The sequence below is a fragment of the Arachis stenosperma genome, chromosome 10, assembly GCF_014773155.1.
Source record: "Arachis stenosperma cultivar V10309 chromosome 10, arast.V10309.gnm1.PFL2, whole genome shotgun sequence".
NCBI lineage: Eukaryota > Viridiplantae > Streptophyta > Magnoliopsida > Fabales > Fabaceae > Arachis > Arachis stenosperma.
In genome coordinates, this window is record NC_080386.1 from 134,534,176 (window position 1) to 134,559,532 (window position 25,357).

The window sequence follows — 25,357 nt, forward strand, 5'->3', positions numbered from 1 at the left end:
TGCAGATAACAATAGTTCTTTTGCAGAAGGATTCTTTAATCGTGGAAAAAATCATGTACCCGGAGAGGATTGCTTGAAAAGCATGCAGACAATTGGGCTAGTAACAAAAGGAGTCTCTATTGTTGAACACGACTATACCAAAGATGTTAAAGCACGTAATGAACTGATGAAGCTACATTGGAACATGGCGGTGGTGATGATGACACAGGGTTCATGGAAGGAGCATCAAGATGAGGGCAGAATGGTCATTACCGTTTGTGGATTTGGATGAATGGGAGCATGGGTTTTTGAAACAGAAAATGGATAATCCTATAATTTGAGTGACAGTTATGGTTTGTGCAGATTTTATGGGATCTCATTTAGGTAATGATGAAGGAGTAAACTTACGGAGACAACATCAAGAAGAGCTTGACACGGGTAGGGAAGGATCGCCATTTTTTGTGGGAGAGGGGCATGGTTTGGGACGGAATGATGATAGTGGTATTGCAGTGACATGCAACTGCGAGTACTTAGTTCTGTGTCTCCATAAGACTGTGTTGGTGGCTGTCACGAGGGCATGTGACGGAGATACTGCACCATCGAGAAAAAAAAGGGTCGAAGGGTCTGGCCTTTGTGTAGGGAATGTGGAGGACACGACCCAATGTAGGACCAATAGGATTGGTGGAGGAGAGGCAGTAAAGGGGGTGAGAAGCCCGACAAGCGGTAACGGTGACTATATGGAGTTCCGGATAGAGTACGCTGGTATGGTGTGTAGTAGAGAGCGAGAACCTCATGAAGTCACCGCTGAACCAGTCTACTCCGGGTTGTGGTCTGTCAGAGGTGCGAGGAACAATATAGCAACAAAAAAATTGCATTAGGGATGCAGGCACATTCTAATGAGAAGATGATCATGATGCTTGTTGAGATTGATACAGATGCTCACACATATAGTGACGATACGGCAGGGGAACAATGATTAGGAAGGAGATAAGGAGTTTGAATGGTACCTGTGCCACCGCAAATAGGCTGAATGGAAGTGTGAAGATGAACATTGCTCTAAACAGGACGAGGAATGTTAAAGCGGAAGAATTAGATGTAGGGGTTGAAAATTTAGTGATGAATGAAAATTGCTTTGAAGAGGAAGGGAATTAAAGAAACTTAGAGGACTTTGGAATGGATGTAGGCAGTGAGCCAGACCTAGAAAAGCAAGGAAGAAGTTGGAAAGACGATTTGATTGAAAATAGAGTGACTTGGAATTTGGTAGTGGAATTAGGAGCTGTTCTTTATGATGAGGAAGAAAACATTATGGCATTCTTCAAACTCAAAATGAAGTGAATGCACAGAAAAGGAGGCAAGCAAAACAAAAGAAAAAAGCAGGAAAGATTCATCCTAAAAATCGAAATAAGGTGTGTATACAATGTTTAAATGATTTACAGTTGTTAGAATGTAAAGGGTTTATGGGGTGATGGAAAGCTGGGAATGGTGAAAAATTTTAAGAGAAAAATAAGGTAACATGCTAGGATTAATAGAAATGAAAAAACAGGTGGTGACTAAGTTTGATGTAGTGCGAATTTGGAAGAATGATGTGGTGGGTTGGAAATTTGTGGGATCAGATGGTGTTCTTGGGGGTTTATTATTGATGTGGGACGACATGATATTTAAGTCGAGTAATTGTTACAAAGAAGAGAGATGGTTGTTTGTAGAAGTGGTGTTGACGAATATATAATAGTTTCAATTGTGCATTTTGCTTGGTGTACTGTGCGCATGTCAGAGAGTACTGTGTGAGAAGAACTAAGTTTTATCTCTGGGTTATGTCAAGTCTCAATTTGCTACACGAGTGACCTTAATGAGGTTGTGACAGTGGATAAGAGTAAAGGAGCCAGTACATTAACAGTAGTAGCAGCAGATTTTAAACTGAATACAAGATATGGAGTTGGTGGATTTAGAGATGAATAATCGTAAGTTTAATTACTTGGTTTAGGGGCCAATTGTGTAGTCGCATTGATCGGGTGTTTGTTAGTGCAAAAGATTGAAAAGTTTTTTAAGACTCGGCTTAAGGGTGGACAAACAGGTTTATCAGATTATTGTCCATTAATGAAATTTGTGCTATTATCTAGAATATTATGCTGCGAAAGTTATCAACAAGTCGATTAAGAGTTACAAAAAATAAGCTGATTTTGATTTTTCTAATTATTGATGGCAATGCAGTTTAATTTTTTATTTTATTACCTAATAATTTATATTTTTTAAATGTTCCACCTTGTTACGCTGAGCTTTTTATTTAAAAGAAAAAAAGTATTTAAGAAGTGGAGAAGGGTGACTCTTGCGAAGCATATATTGAAGCCATGCTGCATATAGAGATAGAGATTGAGAGAGAGATTAGGGAGAACAGGGCGGTGTGGGGGAAGAATGACAATGATGGCGGCGGCGTATTTCATCTGATAGTATGGAAAGTCTTTGCCCAAGCAGCGAACTTGTATCAGACTCAGAAATGAAGCGACTTTGATTTTGACTTTGACTTTAACTTTGACTTTGACCTTGACCTTGAAGCCATATGCTCTCCATTCTGGCCATTGCATAAATTGCGTATATTACCTTTGTACCTTTCTGGCAATCTCTCATCTTCCACCACCTTGGCACCTTCTTATAGCAAATGCAAAATCACATTATACCGAAGATTCTATGAATACTTGTTAACAAAAAGTTCAATTTATTAGGATTACTGTGCTCAATAACGATTTAATGAAAAAGATTTTCAAAGCTACACTACGTTGTACGTACATGACATTACAATTAATTTCAATTTGAAGGATGAAGATGTATATAATTATAAGAAGTTGCATTGAATTTCGACCGAATCCCAAGTTGCATTGAATGCAACGTTGAGTTGTGGGATGTTCTTAATGACTGTCTGAGCAGATTTTGCAGATTTCAGCATATGTTGCTATCAAATTCATCAACACATCAGACCTAAGACACACAAAATTCTAACAATATATAAGGCCAAATATACACATTTTTTTCAGCTTTCTTCTTTCACTGCTTTGCATTTTTATTGGTTGCAACATCAGATTTGACTTCTAAGTCTTAACTCTTTGGAGTAAGTAGTACCAAACTACTGGCACTCACAATCTTTATTTATGACCAATTTATTATTCTTGTTCACTTCTACCAACTCTTATTTATTTATTTTGAATGTGAGAAGGTGGACAAAGAATATGTTTGTGAGTTAACATGAAATTGACCCCAAAATATTTATATAGAAATATATATTTTAAAAAAAATTTGTAGCTTGGCGCCTTGGCCCAAGAGTATATAAATTAAATCTTATGGCAAGACGATATTTGCACATGGAATAGAAACCATCAGAAGTTACATAACTAGGAAGGAAACAGTGCAGTTAGTGAAGTAAACTGAAGCTTATTTTTATCTTGCAAATTATGCATATGTCTATTGGTGGAACTAGTATATATGTCTGTGCTTATAGTGATTACTGTGATTATATAAATGTTGTTAAAATTAAAGTTATATTTTTTTTCTATTTTAATAAATTTTTTTGAGTAATATTTTTAGAAAATATGGTTAAATAATAAAAAAATATTATTATCATTGAATAAAAATAAATAGATAAAGATAAATAAAAAAGAAAGAGTAGTGTAAATATATGAGATAGTATGAATTATATATTATAAGCTAATTGACCACTACTGTGTTAATAAATTAATAATCAAATTTTAATAACAAGTAACAATAATGGAAGTATATAGTGAATGAGAGTAGTTAAATGGAATATATAGTAGTAGTTAATTTAGTTACCTGTTGGTGATTGAGGGGCACAGAAGGATAGATACATTCTAAGAGCTTGAAAGGGAAGGATGCAAATAATGCATCTTCTAAATCTCGAGGCTTAAACCTATAAGAATCTTCTTCCTGTAAGTATTCTCTCCTCACCCTTCATTGTGGTGCATGTGTGTCACGTGTGTGGTAACGTAAGCACCACCAATTTCCGCATCAATATCATAAAATTATTTTTTGTTCCAAAATTTAAATTAATAAAAGAACATATTTCTTAATTTAATTGAAATTTAACTTCTGGCACCTTAATTTTGGGATTCGAGAAGCTCGTAGATTTATCAAAACAAGCATGGAGGAAATCCGTAATTCTTCTCAGGATTGGGGATGGAAAATAAATGGTAATATTTATATGCATAATTCTTCTCTTTCTTATACTATTTAGAATAACCATCCGAGTATTTTTGGGTTCACCAAAGATCGAACTCTTGACCTTTCAGATCTAACGCTTTAATACCATGTCATCATACCACTCATCCCAAAAATTTCAACTGATAGAAAAATGTAATACTAATAATTATATCTCTAATACTCCTCATACTTTCCCAAGTCAAAAACAACAACCAAGGTCGTATACTTACCGGACCCGACCCGAAAATAATCCATTTATCTGAGGTTTGTACTTTCTAGTGCAGAGATCGCTACAGCTACAGTGGCGTAGGCGCCATCACGGACTCGGGACTCTCTCCCCGCACCCACAGCGCGCTCTGATCTGATGGTAATGCTAATTCTGTGTTTCTAGTTTCTCTACTCCAGGGTTCACGGGGGTTTACTCTTGCAACTATGCTTCTTGTGTTTTGCAGTGTATTTATTTGTGAACACCAGTTACCAATGGCTCTTTTTTTCAAGAAATTCACCGAGGTATAAGCTTATCTTATGACAAAACTAAACTAGTTCACTATATATCATGGAAATCCTACTCTTCTATTGCTCTGGATTTGTTTTAGGGCGCCAAAATCCTTGCAAAACGCCCTTCTTTTTCTAAGGATCCAAGACAACTACAATTTCAAGCTGACATTAACCGCTTGTTCCTTTATTCCAGGTCAGTGCTTTTATGTCTTCTATGCTTTTATTATTGATAAAATAATGAGAGTAGATTTATGCTCTCTCTCTCTTGCTGCTCCTTCAAATTTTATTCCTTTCCGTATCTTCTTCATCAGCTTGCTTTGTTAGCTAATGCAGAGTTCCGTTGCATTCTTCTTTTTCTCTCTCTCTTCCATTCATCCTCTTTGCACATTGCTGTTTATAGTTTATTTCATGCCTGAATCAATATTTTTGAAGAATTCAAACTCAGAATTTGTTCCTTTTTCCTTTATCATCCACTATGTTTTGCTTATAAGCTATTACTGATGTTCAGAAGTGGCAAATACTACCTTAAATATTAAACTTTTATATTTTTGCTTTGTTACCCTTTTTATATTTAGTGGCTAGATTGTTCATATCTTAGTCCTTGATCTAGCAGAAGCTGTTACTTTTTATATATTTTTCATTGGACCATGGAAATCCACCATAGCTTCTTAGGCAGGATTCTGTTCTGTACCTCCTAATAATCTCAGATATGCTCTTAGGAGAGTGAGTTGTCTTTTGTTGATAAATGAATGTCTCCTAAGTCCTAATAATCAATATATCTGCCTTGCTGTATCTATAGTTCAGATTTTGCTTTTATTAGGACATCCCCACATGAACAACTATCATGCAGCATATTTGAATTGTATTTTTTATTTGAATTTTGCAAAGCCCAATTTTTCTTTTCTTTCCTTAATTCAAAAAAACACAATGTTTTTAGTCGAAGAGAAAAGGATGGGATCAGAACTGGAGAGGAGAGTCCTGAGTCCTCCAAAGCAAGAAAAGTTGGGGGGAAAAAGATTGCTCAAGGATTAAGTTAGCATGAGATATGAGATGTTGGTTCCTTAATGTTATGATTACATAAATGGATGAGTATCGTTTATATGCCAACATGGGATTGCATTATGCTGGTTCCAATGATTTCAATTTTGTTGTGTATTTGATGCTTTTCTTTTTCAACATCTTGATATACTCTTCTCATGCAAAGACTTAACTATCCAGCTACAATCAGTTGGGGAAGAGTGCAGATGAAGCAAATGTCGAAGAAATTATTGAAATGGCCAATAAAGCCTCTTTTGCTGATCAACAGATGCAAGTTCAAGAAAATGTTCATTCACAAATCAAAGCATTTTGCACCTTCATGGATGAAATTCTTCTGCCAAACAAAAAGATGGTGAATGATTTCTCTGAATTATCTCGGCAAACGAATACTTTGCCTCATCGAAGTGGGCTTAGTTTTGCTGTGGGTAGGAGCAATACACCTATCAATCCCGGTCAGTTTTTTTCCCCTCTTCTTTTTTATTTAAATTTTGCAATCTTTTCATCTTCTATTGAAATTTCTCATCATTAATAAGTAGTGTCAATTCATTCAGTTGAGGTTATATTATACTTAATTTGAGTGAAAGGAGCCTTAGCAGTTATAAGCCAAGTACAATAGCGCCTGTTCAAAACTGGAATATGAAAACTTTTCTCTAATCAAATTTCCATGCCCATGTTTCATATTTTCATATTTTACTAAAACTATGCAATCATGATATAACCAATTAAGTTCCCTCTTCATGTGGCTGAAATACTATGAAGGCTTTAGGATCATAAGGTCATGGATATGATACTAGCCTGTGGTCATTACTATTTTCTCCTTTATAAATGAACAGATGCCATTTAGCCATTATTATCGTGGTTCTATGCCTTTGAATTAAGAAATTCCCACACTATCAAGTTGACATGTCTGTTTGTTATGAGCACAACATCTTTCACTTGCTACAAACTCTTTCCCCTCTTCATATACATTGACAAGGTTGTATAGAAAATATCTTATTCTGGTAACAGCTTACCTTTATTTTCTTATAATTTGACATTATTGGAAAACTTTCCTGGTTTATCTGTTTACTATAATAACTCATTGATGTAACTTCTGTGCAGACGTCCCTCAGACAAGGCCATTAAGCCAAGCAGAAGTTTCTCAGAAATTAAAAAATCAACTTGGCTTCACACTTGATGTTAAATCTTCTCAAATACCCCACAAGGATGCTGGCCAGGGTCTATTCTTAGATGGCGCAGCAGATGTTGGTGCTGTAATTGCCTTCTATCCTGGGGTGGTCTATTCTCCAGCTTTCTATCGGTATATTCCCGGATACCCCAAGGTTGATGCACAGAATCCCTATTTGATTACTAGATACGATGGGAATGTCATCAATGCCCAACCTTGGGGCTCTGGAGGTGAAGTGCGAGAACCATGGAGTGGTAGAATAATGGGTGAAATCAAACCCAATGTGAAAGGAACCGAGAAAGGCTCAGAGAAGTTCTGGAAACTTCTTAGTAAGCCTTTAGAAGGCAACAAACTTGGATCCAAGAATGAAATACTTGAGCGTAGAAACCCTTTAGCTTTAGCTCATTTTGCAAATCACCCTCCAAAAGGGGTGCAACCAAATGTCATGATTTGCCCTTATGACTTCCCATTAACCGAAGACAACATGAGAGTTTACATCCCAAATGTTATGTTTGGAAACGGTGAAGTGAACATGAGGAGATTTGGCAGCTTTTGGTTCAAATCTGGGGTGTCTAGAAAAAGTGCATCATCAACAAATGCTGCGACACTGAAAACTCTTGTTTTGGTAGCTACTAGAGCTCTTGAAGATGAGGAAGTCCTCCTCAACTACAGGCTCAGCAACACCAAAGGGAGACCACAATGGTATGCTCCAGTAGATGAAGAAGAGGACAGGAGAAGATGGAGCTAAAATCACTACACAATCCGGTAGTTCTTTCTCTTTTCTTCTTTTTTTTTCATCAGACGCCGAATTTGTATTCAGATTTAGTAATTTTTGTGAAAGATGAAGCTAGGGATGATGAAATTTTGTGAGATTGATTATGGCCCATTTTTAATGGTCAAAATACAAGTTGTGATGTACCAAAATTCCGATATTCAGCAACCTTTAAATAACAACTCGGTTAGGGAGACACTGGGGAATCTAAACAATGTGAATAATGGGTTGTAGATTTAGTCCAATACATGTTAAAAATAAAAAACTCCAAAAATTATCCAAATAAAAAAATCTACTTAGTTATTCCAAAAAAATAACTATCCCAAATCCTAATTTATCAAAACATTTCACTTCAATACCCTTTTTTTCCCCCAATCAGCTGTCATCCCTACCTTCATCAATATTCATCCCACTTTGCCGTCATTGCTTGGCTTGCCACACGCCGACACAAGTCACCCCTAGTAAAAATAACCATCCACTTAGTGACAAAGATAATCATCCGCATACCTAATGAATTGAACATCCAACATATTTTAATTATATATAATTAAACTAATCCAATTAAAATAATCATCCATATAAATTAAAATAACCATCCGCATAAAAAAGGAGATGAATGAACAGAAGAACCAACAAAATACAAGAAGCCAACAGAGAAGGATGTGGAACAGCACCGTAAGTGCAGAGGTTATGACCATTGGGAAGACAATGCTTTGGGTTTGCAAGAATATGAGAATGGACTGAAGAAGGCCATGCGCGAAGAGGATTGGGATCAAGCAGCGGGCATACTTGCCAGCTTGGTTGGCTATGCCTTTGTCTTGGCGCATAGCAATTAGAATAGGCTGGTGCGTCAACGGAATCTGCTGCAGTGGTGCCTGGAATTCTTGCCGGCCAGGAAGGGGGGGCACACCAGGAAGTGGGGGATCGGAGATCACCAGAATACGGAGGAACAAGGGCCACAATTTAAGGTGACGGTGGTGTGTGCGGGGAACCACGGCGGCGTCAGTGGGAGATAATGCGAGCGTCGGAACTTTCTGCCGGGAGGGGGGCGGTGGTTGCAATGGCACAGGTGAGACTGCGACGACGAGAAGGGATATCAGAGACTGGAAGCAAACGAAGGTATTAGGAGTAACTGTCTGTAGTGGGAATGGCTTAAACGACAAATCCTAATTTTTCAAATTTTAAATTTTCATAATTAGATAATTAATCTAAAAATTTGAATTTTAATTATAATTGACTTTTTAATTTTAAATCATTGTTCACATTGTTCATTCAAATAATTGTTTTCCCATACTTTCTCTTTAAATAATAAGACATATATGATACTAGCGAGTATATTTAAGATCAATACATTTACAACATCAAACTCAAAGGCACCATCATGAACTACCTACTGGTTGTGTCAAAATGATGTAACAAGTTCTAAATTAAAATTCATTTCTAGTTGTTGGATAGATTTTTTTTTTTTATCGTGAACGGGACAAAAAGCCGAAACAACAAAGAAACTAATTGAAAACTCTCCTAAGGAAAGGAGTTACTTCAAAGTATTGAAAACCAAAAGGGATGTCATGGGCATGCTTAGCAAGAGTGTCTGCTGCGGAATTAGCCTCCTTGAAGATGTGGGTGATTCTGTAATCTGTAGTCGCCTGGGCTAGCAAGCGAATTTTTTATGGCTCGGATAAGTGAGGTGCTAGCGTGAATTGAAGTGTTCTGTTTTGAATGAGTTGAACTACATTCGCTGAATCTATCTGCACTTCCAACTTAGTAATGCCCATTTCCATGGCAAGTTTGATTCCAACATACAAACCCCCGAGTTCCGCCATGGTAAAAGATATTTTGCCTATGTTCATCATGAATCCAAACCTTGGTGGTATGAAACTGAAAAACCAAATCTTCCAATAGCACATGTAAAATAGCTTCCCAGTCCTAGATACCCTGGCCAGTCACGTAAGCAACAACCTTCTTTATCTTCATCCAAATTGATTGAAGCAAACTCTTTTAGCCTCGGTATGCTTGGGAGCCAGTGATCTTCCCAAAAATCGATATTTCGTACATCCCCAATACGCCAAATGAGATTTGTTTTGAACGAACTCCAGACAAATTTATCCCATTCCATGCGTTAGAGTTGTTGGCCCTCATGCGAACAATGGGAATAGCACCATCCCCACAGTTATTGTGAATCATATTCCAAGATAGCTTCATAAGAAAAAGCCGATTAGAATCATGGGTCTTTCTGATACTCAGCCCTCTTTTCTCCTTCGATTGACAGACATAGTCCCAATTTAGGAAGTGCATCTTTCTCGCATCATCCTTGCTTTTCCAAAAAAGTTTATCAATTTTCTTATCGATGATGAACTAAAAGTGGAGCTGGTTGCACTAACAGTGAATAAGAGGCACTCTTAAGTATTTTTTCAAGTTAGTTGTCATATTGATGCTAAGGTCTTCGCTAAGCTGCTGTCTGATAGTATGGTTAACATTTTTAGAAAAGTAGATATAAGACTTGTTGAAGCTAATTTTTTTTTTCCTGACTTCTTTAATAGTATTTACTTACTTAGTAGTTTTGGCAAAGAGGATCAGATCATTTGTAAAACAAAATGAAATATTTTGTATCATTCCTAAAAAGGGTTGATAAGTTCTCATTTTCTCTCATCAACTAGCTTAGAGATTAAATGAGAGAATCTTTTAATACAGAAAACAAAAAGCTAAGGAGATAAATGATCTCTCTATCTAATTCTTCTAGTGGAAAAAAAAGTATCAAAAAAGCTACTTAAGTATTAGAGGATCCAGGGTGCCAAAAATTTGAATGGTATTTTTCTATCTCTACCCGTATGACCTGACCCACCAATATGACTTGTGATTCTTTTTTGGCTTTAGGGATTGTTACTTGCTCCTTATTTTAGCACTTTTTTCTTTATGATTTGAGTTGGGCCCAATTCCTTGGTAACAACCACAATATCGGACCCACCTTGCATGGCCTTCTCATTATTGACATTGCCTTACATGCCATCTTCAGGATTTGTTTCATTCTCTTCTTCGTACAAGATATATTGGGATCTTTTCTCAATATGTTGGTCCACATTAATTGTATTCCCTTCCATGTTAGTCCTGACCACATTCTCATAACGGATCTCCTTGGATTTAACCATGATTTTCTCTTGTTTCTTTCTATAGGTCTTCTCACTGTTATTCATGGTCCAAAATCAAAATTTGGTGGATTCTGATTCTTTACAATATTAATATGAGATACGTGTTACTTGTCAAATTGGGGTGGTTTTTTTTAAGAGCAATGCTAGGGGGTCAGCAATTTTTGTGATTGTTAGCCATCAACTAGCCATCAATGATGATTTGATGGTGTGAGATTGGTATGAGATTTCATCCAATGGCTCACCTTCCTCTACTGGTTACATGTTGGCCAAAATTTAATAAAACTGCTAGCCCCCTAAACTTTTCCTTTTTTTAATGAATGAATCCTGATTTTTCTCCGCCAGTCCCTGCTTTACATTGTCATCCTTCTCTGATTGGTCATTTTCATTACCCTAGATCTTCCTATCTAATTCTTTTAGTGAGAGAAAAGGTATACGAGAATAGTAGAAAAAAAAGTATCAGAGAAGCCGTTTAGGTATCAGAAGATTCAGGGTGCCAAAAATTTGAATGGTATTTCTCTATCTCATTAGCATGAATATGAAAATCAAGAAAGATGAGTAAGTGATCAAATTTAAGTTTAGGTAAATGTTTAACTCCTATATTCGTAAATTTATTAGCAAAGTAAAAACTATTAATAAAACGTTCAAGTTGTCTTTTACTATTATTCCTTTGCTAAGTAAAGAAGGAGGTCTAGTAAAGCCTAAATCATATAGATCGCAGTTATTCATACAAATAATAAGTCTATTAGTGTCATGATAGTGATTAGAGATAAGAGAGCTAAAGTGAGGGTTAAGGGCACTGTTAATTGAGATAAAACTTCTATTTTGGAGGCTATGGTAAATCTTATTCCTCAGTCTATTAAACTGGTCCAAATATTCCTTATGCATAGCTTTTTTTCCCTTGATGTTAGTGTCAAGTTTCATTCTTTTATTAGGAGTTGGGGTATTTTCAACTTTGGTATGTCTTAGACTGTTATTTTGGAGCTATTTGGCAATAATTTTTTTAATTTCTGTATTTTTTTTTATTATATTCTTGTTTGTGGAACTTTTCATTGAAGTCACTTTTCGACAAAGTCATTGATTTCATTTTTGATTTGCTGATGGTAATCGTTAGAATTAGTTTTCCTTTTCACTTACCTACTAGAATTATTGCTGACATCATTTATAGCTTGATATTCTCCATTTAATTCAGGTTAATTCAGAACCTCATATTTGGTAGCTAGCATATTTTTATTTCTTTACTAATTATTATCCCAAATTATTACTTGTTTCTTCTTTAGGGTATCTTTACCACAACCAAGATCCAAAAGGACTTTCTTCCTTTGTATCCATAGATTTCTTGCTAGTAAGTGCATTTAAAGGTTGTTGATTTTCACATTTAAAATTGATTACTAATCGTTATTACTGATTTCTTGATTTTTCATCACCATATATTCTTTCACTTTTAGAATTGTCCGTTCCTACCTTACTGCCGTTGGTCATGGGTGGAAGAGCCACCACCTTCCTTCAGGTGGTATTTTTTTCTCTGTAAGACGTATCTTCTTATTTCCATTGGCTCATTCCCTAACTAATTCTAGGAACACATCAAATTTATGGCCATATCTACCACACTTGAAACAAATTTAATGAAGACCCTCGTATTCTAGCTTGAATATATTCCCAAGGCCGTAAAGAATGGGATAAATTGGTTCCTTAGATGAATTTCAACACAAATACGAGCAAAATTACTTCTCAAATTGATTAATGTTAATTCATCCATCCTTAGCATGGTATAAAAGATTTTACCAACCATTCATAAGAAGTATTTATTATAGAGTTCAGGTGGCAAGTTTAGAATTTTTATCCAAACAACAACCTTCTAGAGTTGTATAGTATCTTCTGAGGTATGAATAAAGCTTTCTATTGTTGGATGAGGAGGTAATGGTCAGTGATCATCCAAGGCTTTTTATACAAGGCGTAGACATACTCTTCATAGCAAGAGAATGAAACTAGAAAATTTTCTTTTCCAAGTCCATAACCCGGATGGCCTTCTTTTTCTTCCACCTTCTGTTGATCCATCTCCATCACTTGTAAAGTAGAAATCATCTTATCGATAGGCTTCACGATAAGTGTTTGTATTCATGGTCTACACAATTTGTCATACTTTTCAAGTGTGACATCGATCTATTAATGGGTTTGGATTGAAAGGAGTCTATCTTCCATCTCCTAATTCCATGAATTTTTTATCCGAGAGATGTTCTTTTTCCATCATGTTAACAATTTTTTTTGGGTTAAGTTTCTCTAACTCATCCCTTATCAGTTGATCTCTTTAAGAGGCTTTGACTTGTCGAGGTGCTACGGGATCTTTGACGGTAACGTCTTTTGGCACAGATTGTGGTTAAGCTTCATCTTTTTTTTTCTTCTGGATCACTTGTATTACTTTCTCCATTACTATTTCAATGTGTTCTTTTGTATCTATTTTTAATTATTTAGTACTTTTAGCCACCACATCTTTCTCCCTATCTAATTTTTCTAGTGGGAAAAAAGGTATCAGAGGAGCTATTTAGGTATCAGAGGATCCATGACGCCAAAAGTTTGAATGGTATTTTTCTATCCTCATTAACATGAATATAAAAATCAAGAAAGATGGGTAAGTAATCAGATTTAAGTATAAATAAATGTTTAACTCCTACAACCGTAAATTTATTAACAAAGTATAAATTACTAATAAAACGTTGTCCTCTACTATTATTCCCTTGCTAAGTAAAGAAATGGGTCTTTTAAAGCCTAAATAATGCAGGCCGTAGTTTGGGCTTGCTCAGAAGGCCCAATGAAGCTCCCATAGGTCTTTCAAGGATTTAAAACTGAAACTTGGTTAGTGGCTTGATCTTTGGGCCCAGCAAATTCTGGCATTTTCTTTAACGAACTTTTCATAGTGGACTCATATAGAATGGTACTCTCGGGCTCGATATGCATGGCCTCACTTGGTTGAGAACTTTCCTGCATCTAATCATCTCTATCCTCATACAGCGTATTAAACCGAGACCCTCCCCCACTGAACGTGTTCTTTGTAGTGATTTTACTTTCCTTATTAGGAATGACATTAAAGGTCTGATTCTGTTATGTCTTTTTCATAAAGATTTTATTTTGTTTCCTTTTAGGATACTTCTTTACATCATCCAGGGGCCAAAATAAGGAGGTTCCTGATTTGTCCGATGCACGATATGCTCATCATTGTGTTCATGATTCTCCAGAGTTTCCAGATTTATCCTTCCCGTGTTGGTCGCAACCACTTCCCTTATCATTGTTGATCCCTCCTTTTCTCCGGCCGCCTCCACCACCGGTTGATTAGCCTTATGCCCACCATCTTCACTACACTGTTCAAACTTATGACCATATTTTTCATAGGAGAAATATATGAGATGAAGACCTTCGTACACAATATTAAGAGTGTTGTCCAAGACAGAGATTCTGGGAACTAGTTTCTTACACAAATCGATCTCGACACAAATCTTCACATATCTCCCTCTTAAATGTATAGAAGTAGCTTGATCAATTTTCAACATATTCCCAACGGCAAACCCAACCCTCCATAAGAAACGGTGGTTGTACAGTTCAATCAAAAGGTTGGGAATGCGGATCCAAGCCGCAATCTTCCTCACATGATTCTCCGACGTTAGAAAAAAGGGCCTCCACCTTTGAACAATTAAATAATGTCCCGCGATCATCCATGGACCTCCTATAAGCACATGTGAGTAGTCTTCCTCCTCATCAAAGTGCACTAGATAATAATCTCGATCCATGTCAATAACCCTAATCCTCCTTTTTTGTGCCCAGTCTCGATGAAGACATTGTTCGGTGAAGCCAATGGTTACTCTCTTTCTTTGCATTTTAACGATTAGAGCCTTCTTCCAAGGCTTGCACCAATCTTTAAACTCTTCCTTGGACACTAGAAGAGTAGGGTAAGGATCAAAGGGCTTCTCACTTAGATCTTTATCCTCCCTATACCATTAGTCTTCTGGATATGGCTGGTCCTTCCCCATGTAATCACTGTGGGTGGACATATTATCTATTAAGACTCTCAGTGGTTAGAAAAGACTCTCCTTATACAAGATCTTTGAGTTGCCATCAGATTTATGTGGATTCTCTTGGACAACGTCCATACAGTTTGCTTTCTGATGGGGACTCACGAGACTTGACCTTCTTTATACTCCGTTGAACCAAATCGACCTCTTCCGTTGAAATCCTAGCAGAGCCTCCTGTTGAAATACTTTAGAAACTTTTTGATATGACTCGTCGCTCTGCTTCTATTCGATCCTACCCCTAAAGGATAATGCTTGTGAAAATCTTCACTGACCTCACTTTTTGGCTATGTTATTGATTTTCATTTTTGATTTGGTGACGATAAAGGTTAGAATTAGTTTTCCTTTTCACTTTTCTACCAGAATTATTGATGACATCATTTATAATTTGATCTTCTCCATTCAATTCAGGTTGATTCTGGCTATGTCATTGATTTTTTTCTGATATTTTATTTCCAATTTTCTACTTGTTTTCTTTTTGGGATTTTTTTACCACCAACCAACCAAGGTCCAAAAGAACTTTCTTCTTTTGTATTTGGAAATTCCTTACTAGTAAGTGCATTTAAAGGTTGTTAATTTTTCTTATTTAAAATTGATTACCGATCATTATTACTGTTTTCTATGTTTTTGGCACCATATGTTCTTTTCCTTTTGGGATTGTCTCTTCCTTCTTCTTACTGTTGTATGTCGTGGGTGGAAGAGCCACCGCCTTTCTTCTGATGGTGTTCTTTCTCTACATGAGGTATCTTCTTGTTTCTATTAACTCATTCTCTAACTAATTCTAGGCATCAACCTTCTGGAGTTGTATAGTATTTTTTGAGGTATGAATAAAGGTCTCTATTGTTGGATAAGGAGGTAATGGTCAGCGATCATCTAAGACTTTTTATACAAGGCGTAGGCATACTCTTCATAGCAAGAAAACTGAATTAGGAAAATTCCATTTCCAAGTCCAAAACCCAGATGGCCTTCTTTTTTTCCACCTTCTATTGATCCACTTTCATCACTTATAAAGTAGAGATCGTCTTATCGATAGGCCTCACGATAAGTGTTTGTATCTATAGTCAACATAATTTGTCATACTTTTCAAGCGTGACCTCGATCTATCATTGGGTTTGGATTGAAAAGAATCTGTCTTTTATTTCTTGATTACACGAATTTTTTATTCGAGAGATACTCTTTTGCTACCATGTGAACAATTTCCTTTCGGTTAAGTTTCTCCAACTCATCCCCTATTAGGTATCAGCTGATCTCTATAAGAGGATTTGACTTGTTGAGGTGCTACGGTATCTATGACGGCAGTGTCTTCTGGCATAGATTGTGGTTTATCCTCATTTTTTTTTTCTTCTGGATCATTTTGCATTACTTCCTCCATTACTACTTCAACGAGTTCTTTTGCATCTATTTTCAATTATTTAGTACTTTTAGCCACCACATCTTTCTCCTTATCTAATTTTTCTACTGGGAGTAAAGGCATCAGAGGAGCTGTTTAGGTATTAGAGGATCCATGGCGCCAAAAGTTTGAATGGTATTTTTCTATCCGCATTAACATGAATATGAAAATCATGGAAGATGGGTAATAAATCGGATTTAAGTATAGATAAATGTTTAACTCCTACATCCGTAAATTTATTAGCAAAGTATAAATTACTAATAAAACGTTGTCCTCTACTATTATTCCCTTGCTAAGTAAAGAAAGGGGTTCTTTAAAGCCTAAATAATGCAGGCCGTAGTTTGGGCTTGCTCAGAAGGCCCAATGAAGCTCCCATAAGTCTTTCGAGGACTTAAAACTGAAACTCTGTTAGTGGCATGATCTTTGGGCCCAGGCCAACAAATTCTGTCCTTTTCTTTAATGAACTTTTCATAGTGGGCTCATATAGAATAGTACTCTCGGGCTCGATATGCATGACCTCACTTAGTTGAGAACTTTCCTGCATCTCATCATCTCTTTCCTCAAACAGCATATTAAACCGAGACCCTGCCCCCATTGAACATGTTCTTCGTAGCGACTTTACTTTCCTTATTAGGAATGACATTAAAGGTCTGATTCCGTTATGTCTTTTTCATAAGGATTTTCTCTTGTTTCCTTTTAGGATACCTCTTTACCATCATCCAGGGGCCAAAATAAGGAGGATCCTGATTTTCTCGATGCACGATATGCTCATCATTGTGTTCATGATTCTCCAAAGTTTCCAAATTTATCCTTCCCGTGTTGGTCGCAGCCCCTTCCCTTATCATCGTTGATCCCTCCTTTTCTCTGGCCGCCTCCACCACCGGTTGATTAGCCTTATGCCCGCCATCTTCACTATACTGTTCAAACTTATGACCATATTTTTCACAAGAGAAACATATGAGATGAAGACCTTCGTACACAATATTAAGAGTGCTTCCCAAGACAGAGATTCTGGGAACTAGTTTCTTACACAAATCGATCTCGACGCAAATCCTCACATATCTCCCTCTTGAATGTATAGAAGTAGCTTGATCAATTGTCAACATATTCCCAACGACAGAGCCAACCCTCCACAAGAAACGGTGGTAGTACAGTTCAATAAGAAGGTTGGGAATGCGGATCCAAGCCATAATATTCCTCACATTTTAATAATGTCCCGCGATCATCCATGGACCTCCCATAAGCGCCTGTGAGTAGTCTTCCTCCTCATCAAAATGTACTTGATAGTAATCTCGATCCATGTCAATAACCCTAATCCTCCTATTTTGTGCCCAGTCTCGATGAAGACATTGTTCGGTGAAGCCAATGGCTACTCTCTTTCTTAGCATTTTAACGATTAAAGCCCTCTTCCAAGGCTTGCACCAAACTTTAAACTCTTCCTTGGACACTGGAATAGTAGGGTAAGGATCAAAGGGCTTCTCACTTAGATCGTCATCCTCCCTATACCATTGGTCTTTCGGATTTGGCTGGTCCTCCCCCATGTCATCACTATGGGTGGATATATTATCTATCAAGACTCTCAATGGTGAAAGGAGACTCTCCTTATACGAGATCTTTGAGTTGCCATCAGATTTATGTGGATTCTCTTGGACAATGTCTATACAGTTTCTATTCCGATGGGGACTCACGAGACTTGACCTTTTTTATACTCTGTTGAACCAAATCGACCTCTTCTGTCAAAACCCCAACAGAGCCTCCTGTTGAAATACTTTAGAAACTTTTTGATATGACTCATCGCTCTGCTACTATTCGATCCTACCCCCAAAGAATAATGCTTGTGAAAATCTTCACTGACCTCACTTTTTGGCTATGTTATTGATTTTCATTTTTGATTTGGTGATGATAACGGTTAGAATTAGATTTCTTTTCACTTTTCTATCAGAATTATTGATAACATCATTTATAACTTGATCTTCTCCATTCAATTCAGGTTGATTCTGGCTATGTCGTTGATTTTTTGGCTGATATTTTATCTCCAATTTTCTACTTGTTTTTTTTTAGGATTTTTTTACCACCAACCAAGGTCCAAATGAACTTTCTTCTTTTGTATCAAGAAATTCATTACAAGTAAGTGCATTTAAAGGTTGTTTATTTTTCTCATTTAAAATTGATTACTGAACATTATTACTGATTTCCTAATTTTTTGCCACCATATGTTCTTTCCCTTTTGGGATGGTCTCTTCCTTCTTCTTACTGTTGTATGTCGTGGGTGGAAGAGTCACCGCCTTTCTTCTGATGGTGTTCTTTATCTATATGAGGTATCTTCTTATTTCTATTAACTCATTTTCTAACTAATTCTAGGCAGCAACCTTCTGGAGTTGTATAGTATTTTCTGAGGTATGAATAAAGGTCTCTATTATTGGATAAGGAAGTAATGGTCAGCGATCATCTAAGGCTTTTTATACAAGGCGTAGACATAGTCTTCATAGTAAGAGAACCGAATTAGGAAAATTCCATTTCCAAGTCCATAACCCAGATGGCCTTCTTTTCTTCCACCTTCTATTGATCCACCTCCATCACTTATAAACTAGAGATCGTCTTATTGATAGACCTCACGATAAGTGTTTGTATCCATGGTAACATAATTTGTCATACTTTTCAAGCGTGACCTCAATCTATCATTGGATTTGGATGGAAAAGAGTCTGTCTTTCATCTCCTGATTCCACGAATTTTTTATCCGAGAGATACTCTTTTGCCACCATATGAACAATTTCCTTTTGGTTAAGTTTTTCCAACTCATCTCCTATCAGGTATCAGCTAATCCCTATAAGAGGCTTTGACTTGTTGAGGTACTACGGTATCTATGATGGCAGTGTCTTTTGGCATAGATTGTGGTTTATCCTCATCTTTTTTTCTTCTGGATCAGTTTGCATTACTTCCTCCATTACTGCTTCAACGTGTTCTTTTGCATCTATTTTCAATTATTTAGTACTTTTAGCCACCACATCTTTCTCCCTATCTAATTTTTCTAGCGGGAGAAAAGGTATCAGAGAAGCTGTTAGGTATCAGAGAATCCAGGACGCCAAAAATTTGAATGGTGTTTCTTTATCCTCAATAGCATGAATATGAAAATCAAGGAAGATGGGTAAATAATCAGATTTAAGTATAGATAAATATTTAACTCCTTCTGTAAATTTATTAGCAAAGTCAAAATTGCTAATAAAAAGTTCAAGTGATCTTTTACTATTATTCCTTTGCGAAATAAAGAAGGAGTCCGTTAAAGCCTAAATAATGCAGGCCAAAATTATTCATACAAGTAATAAATCTTTTAGTGTTATGAGTGAGATTAAAAGAACCCCCGATATCATTTAGGGTGAAGATGGAGTTGAAGCCACCATCCAAACACCTAGGACTAGTAATAGTGGAAGAGATTGACTTGAAACCTATCCATTGATCACTTCTACAACCTACTTGAGGACTATTATTGATCGCAGAAAAATTTCACCAACTATTGTTTTCCTAATTGGCTTCCATGTGAATATACTATTTGTGTACTTTGAAACCTATCCTATTTGTGTACTAGTTGTTCTAAGATTCTTTATCCAAAACCACTAAATTCCTCTAGAAAAGCCTTCAGCCTCACGAATACACCATGAATTAATATCTAAGTGCATAATAACTACTTCAGCTTTGGCCACTAAAATATAAGTTTAAAGTAAAATAAAAAATTTAGATTTATATCTAAGCATTAAATCAGAGATAATAGAGTTAAACCCACTAAAGGAAGCTCTTCTGCAATTCTAAATGACAATATTCATCATTAAATTAGCAAAAAATAAAAAAAAGGCAAAAAAACTCCCTAAAGCCAAGGATGAAGCATTTACTCTTTTATAAGGTTACATTCTGGAGCATCAACTTCTTCATTCCCATCAAGAAGGGTCTTTTCAGCCATGGCTTTCTTCATCATGACAATACAACCTACTAATTGTTATTAATAATTTTAGGGGATTTGTCTTTGTAGTGTTTCGAGCTTTACGCTCTAGGTCTTCCTCCCATGATCCTATTGATAAGAGAGCTAGAGTGAGCATCAAGGACATACACTGTTAATGGAGATGAAACTTCTCTTTTAGAGGCTATGGTAAATCTTATTCTTAAACTGGTCTCAATATTCCATATGCATAGTTTCTTTTTCCTTGACGTTAGTGTCAAACTTCATGTTCTCATTAGGAGTTGGTGTATTCTCAACCTTGGTATGTCTTAGACTCTTATTTTGTAGCTGTTGGACAATAATTTTCTTATTAATTTTCAGATTTGTTTTCACTATATTCTTGCTCGTGGAACTCTTCATTGACCTTACTTTTTGGCTACATCATTAATTTTCATTGTTGATTTGCTGATAATAACCGTTAGAATTAGATTTTCTTTTCACTTTTCTACCAGAATTATTGATGACATCATTTATAGCTTAATCTTCTCCATTTAATTCAGGTTGATTCTGGATACGTCATTGATTTTTTTTTGCTGATATTATTATTCCCAAATTTTTGCTTGTTTATTCTTTGAGATTTATTTACCACCAACCAAGGTCCAAAAGAAATTTTTTTCTTTTATATCTGCAGATTTTTTGCTAATAGGTGCATTTAAAGGTTGTTGATTTTTCTCATTTAAAATTGATTACTGGTCATTATTAGTGATTCCCTAATTTTCTGTCACCATATGATCTTTTCTTTTTGGGATTGTCCTTTCTTTCCTTCCTTTTCCTGTTATTTGTTGCGGGTAGAAGAGCCACCGCCTTCCTCTCAGTGGTGTTCTTTCTCTATATGAGGTACCTTCTTATTTTCATTAGCTCATTCTCTAACTAATTCCAAACACATATTAAATTTGTGGCCATACCTACCACCCTTGAAATAAATTTGATGATGTCCTTCATATTCCAGCTTGAATACTTTCTCAAGGCTGTAAAGGTAGGAGAGGGCTGGACCCACTTTACACAACTTAATGGACTTCCAAAACCCCATCTCAATTGCTGCACTGATAAGGTGAGAAAGGCGTTCCATACATAGAACGAACAAGTAAGGTGAGAGTGGATCTCCCTGCCGAATACCTCTAGTGGGGGCAAACTCCTCTAAGGTTTCTCCATTCCATAAAACCCTCATCCTATCGGTCGATATACAAGCATAAATGATATCCACCATATGCTCCGGAAGGTCCATATCTTGCATGGTGTCCTTGATAAAACTCCGCTTTAGTTTGTTATATGCCTTCTCAAGGTCGATCTTGATAGCTATCCAACCCTTCTTTCCTTTCCTCTTTCGCATGGAGTTAATGACTTCCTGGGTAATAATGATGTCATCCGAGGTATGCCTCCCCGGAACAAAGCTACTTTGAGTTGACTTCACTACTTTTTCCATGATTTTTCTCAACCTCCTAGATAAAACTTTAGTAATAACTTTATAGGAGACATTGCAGAGAGAAATAGGATGCATTTGCTTTAACGTGACCGTAGGCTCGACCTTCAGAATAAGGGTAATCAGGATCTCATTGATATCCCAGACATCCAAGGGCCTGTTAAAAACCCTTTCAACCAGACTACAAAGGTCGGTTCCCACCTTGTCCTACTTATTCTGATAGAAAATTGCCTGTATTCCATCTCTCCCTGGAGCCTTGAGACTTCACATAGAGAACAGAGCGTCCTTTATTTTCATACGAGAGATCTTACTACCAATACTCACAATATCATCTCTATCCAGAAGAGGAAAATTATTTCTCAAGACAAAGGGTGTATCTGAAACATCATCGGTAAAGCTGACTATAGAAATTAAGTGGTAGCCATTCTCTCCAGGGCTAAGCGGTCACGCACCCAGCACCCATTATCATCCTGCAAAGCTTCAATCCGATTTCTCCTCCAGTCCTCCTGCAAGCCATAGTAGAGCCATGAAAAAATTTAGTGTCACAGTCCCAAAACAACAACGCAAGACTTTTGGAACTAGAACAGTTCCTCTTGGGCCAAGATCTCCTCATACTCCATCCAAAGCTTCCTCTGCAATTTCTCCAGATAAGGATTCAGATTCATAGTGAGACTATTCTTAATGCCTTGAAGCCTCATCAAAATTTTTTATTTCTTGCGATGGATATTGCTAAAGACATTATGATTCCAAAGCTTTAACTCCTGCTAGAAATCTTCCATACAAGTGTTCCAAGAGTCTTGAAGATTTTAACCTCTGTTAATGACATTATTGAAATCAATGTGAACCAACCAAACGGCTAAGAATCTGAAAGGGCTCTTTCCCATATTTTAGTTGCATCCTGGGAAGTAAGGCGCAAAAGGAGAGGAGAATGGTCAGACTTCAGACTCGATAAATGTTGGATAACTGCCCCTGGAAAAGTGATTTGCCAGTCAAGGTTAGAAACTCTCCTATCAAGCCTTTCCATTAGAGAACCTCTTTTCTATGTATACGGACATCTCGAGTACCCTAGGTCCATAAGGCCACATTCAGGCATTAAATTCACGGCAGGCCCCTTCATACCGCAACGGGACCCTCCACTTTGTTCATGATAATTTAAAATAGCATTAAAATTGCCAATGGCGCACCATGGCAAATTGGCATACCTGCCAATAATGTGAAGATCCTCAAAGAGCGATTTCCCGAAACTCCTATTAGGACTCCCATAGATGCCTGTTAGCAACCACTGCACTGAATTCCTATCTTCAATTTTCAAGTGAACAAATTGGGAGTTATGAATCAGCACATCCATACAGTTTCTTTTCCGATGGAGATCAAAGGCCTCACGAGACTTGACCTTCTTTGCACTCCATTGAACCAAATTGATTTCTTCCGTCGAAACCCTAACAGAGCCTTTTGTTTACACACTTTAAAAACTTTTTGATATGACTCGTCGTTCTACTTCTATTCGATCCTACTCCCAAAGAATAATGCTTGTGAAATTCTTCATTGACCTCACTTTTCGGCTACGTTATTGATTTTCATTTTTGATTTGCTGACGATAACAGTTAGAATTAGATTTTCTTTTCACTTTTCTATTAGAATTATTGATGACATAATTTATAGTTTGATCTTCTCCATTTAATTCAGGTTGATTCTATCTACGTCATTAATTTTTTTTTTTTGGTATTTTATCCCCAATTTTCTACTTGTTATTTTTGGAATTTCTTTACCACCAACCAAAGTCTAAAAGAATTTTTTTTGGGTATCCGAAGATTTCTTATTAATAAGTGTATTTAAAAGTTGTTGATTTTTCTCATTAAAATTGATTATTGATCATTATTACTGATTTCTTAATTTTTTGCCATCATACATTCTTTTTCTTTTGAGATGGTCCCTTCCTTCTTCTTATTGTTGTATATCATGGGTAGAAGAGCCACCGCTTTTCTTCTAACAGTGTTGTTCTTTCCCTATACTGGTATCTTCTTATTTCTTCTATTAGTTCCTTCTCTAACTAATTTCATACCCACATTAAATTTGTGGTCATACCTATCATCAAATTTGAAGATGATCTTTGTATTCCAACTTAAATATCTTTTCAAGTCTGCAAAGGATGGGACAAATGTTCCCTCTTTACTTGGCACCGTGGAAACAAATTTCTTCGTCATAATAGACTGCAGAAAATTTTCTAAATATCAATATACAAAAAACTTTTCTCCTTTTGTAATATTAGTTATATATATAGCAAATCTTTTTTGTTACATAAAATATAATGAGATAATATTTGAATAGCTAGAAATGAATAAAACTAAAGTGTCTGTGAACAGCTAAGTTACTCGAATGACAATATAAATAAATGTCAAAATAAAATTAATATTAAAATAAAGAAAAGTCTGAGTGTTTAAAAATATTTGGGTTAACCACAAAAAACGTCTCCAAATTATTCAAAGGCTGACAAAAATACATCTGGATTTTATTATCGACAAAAATACCTTTAAATAATTTAAAAACACAACAAAAATACCCAACAGTAAATATATATTTTCAAAAAATACCTTAGAAATTGAATTTTGATGCAATTTTTTGCAAGAATAATTATAAAATTGAGATATTATTATTCTTAAAATTTGGTGATTTTTCATTAAGTATATTATTTTTTTTAATTTTTTTGTTAACAATTAATAATACTTTTAAAAAATCACAAAAAAATATATAATTAACAAAAAATCACCAAATTTTAAGAATAATAATATCTCATTTTTCTAATCATGCTTGCAAAAAATAGCATCAAAATTCAATTTCTAATGTATTTTTGAGAAATACATATTTAATGTTAGTTTTTTTGCAAAAAAACTAACATTAAATATGTATTTCTCAAAAAATACATTAGAGATTGAATTTTGATGCGATTTTTTGGAAGCATGATTATAAAAATAAGATATTATTATCTTTAAAATTTGGTGATTTTTTGTTAAGTATATAATTTTTTTGTGATTTTTTTGTTAATAACCAATAATACTTTTAAAAACTCACAAAAAAATATATATTCAGCAAAAAATTACCAAATTTTAAGAAAAATAATATCTCATTTTTTTAATTATACTTGCAAAAAATTGAGTCAAAATTCAATCTCTAAGGTATTTTTTAAAAATATATATTTACTGTTGGATATTTTTGTTGTATTTTTAAATTATTTAAAGGTATTTTTGTCGATAGTAAAATTTGGGTGCATTTTTGTCAGCGTTTGAATAATTCGGGGACGTTTTTGGTAGTCAACCCAAAATATTTTCTCTAAGTGTAGGATCAGTTCTAAATGATAAAAGTATGTTAGAAGATGATTGTATTTGAGCGGAAAAAGAGAAACTGATTTCAAGGTGTTCCCACAATAGTGGTAACGCATGTCTCAACTCCGATTTGCCACTCTATAAAACCACCACCTGCACCAATATAATATAACCTCGTATATTCGCTCACTTAACCGACTACTAGTACTTTTCATATATTCGCTCACTTAAACCGACTACTAATACTTTTCTTTTTCTTTTTCTTTTTTTTCTATTTCTGTGGCTCTGTGTATATATATAGCCCTATATTATCTCCGTGGTCTACATAATTCAATCTCGCATAACTTAATTGGCCACACAATATAGCACGAAATTA

At 35.8% G+C, this 25,357-nt stretch overlaps 1 protein-coding gene across 2 annotated transcripts; it reads left to right on the forward strand.

Moving 5' to 3' along the window:
* The first annotated feature begins 4,155 nt into the window (after positions 1-4,155).
* On the forward strand, positions 4,156-7,836 carry LOC130954675 (uncharacterized). 2 transcript variants are annotated; one of them, XM_057881432.1, is made up of 6 exons: positions 4,156-4,172; positions 4,467-4,549; positions 4,635-4,692; positions 4,779-4,873; positions 5,899-6,170; positions 6,820-7,836. In XM_057881432.1, the coding sequence occupies exons 3-6, from the start codon at positions 4,663-4,665 to the stop codon at positions 7,632-7,634; spliced, it is 1,212 nt and encodes a 403-aa protein (XP_057737415.1). In that variant the 5' UTR covers positions 4,156-4,172; positions 4,467-4,549; positions 4,635-4,662; the 3' UTR covers positions 7,635-7,836. The 2 variants fall into 2 exon arrangements, with proteins under 2 accessions (XP_057737415.1, XP_057737414.1); XM_057881431.1 differs by lacking the exon at positions 4,156-4,172 and having other exon boundaries at positions 4,436-4,549.
* The last annotated feature ends 17,521 nt before the right edge of the window (positions 7,837-25,357 follow it).

What these genes read in the sequence shown, in the direction of transcription:
- LOC130954675 (XM_057881432.1), top strand. Translation starts at nt 4,663, where the DNA reads ATGGCTCTTTTTTTCAAGAAATTCACCGAG. An exon ending in TTTTCAAGAAATTCACCGAG is followed by an intron (nt 4,693 to 4,778) that starts GTATAAGCTTAT and finishes GATTTGTTTTAG; the next exon opens with GGCGCCAAAATCCTTGCAAA. An exon ending in CAATACACCTATCAATCCCG is followed by an intron (nt 6,171 to 6,819) that starts GTCAGTTTTTTT and finishes ACTTCTGTGCAG; the next exon opens with ACGTCCCTCAGACAAGGCCA.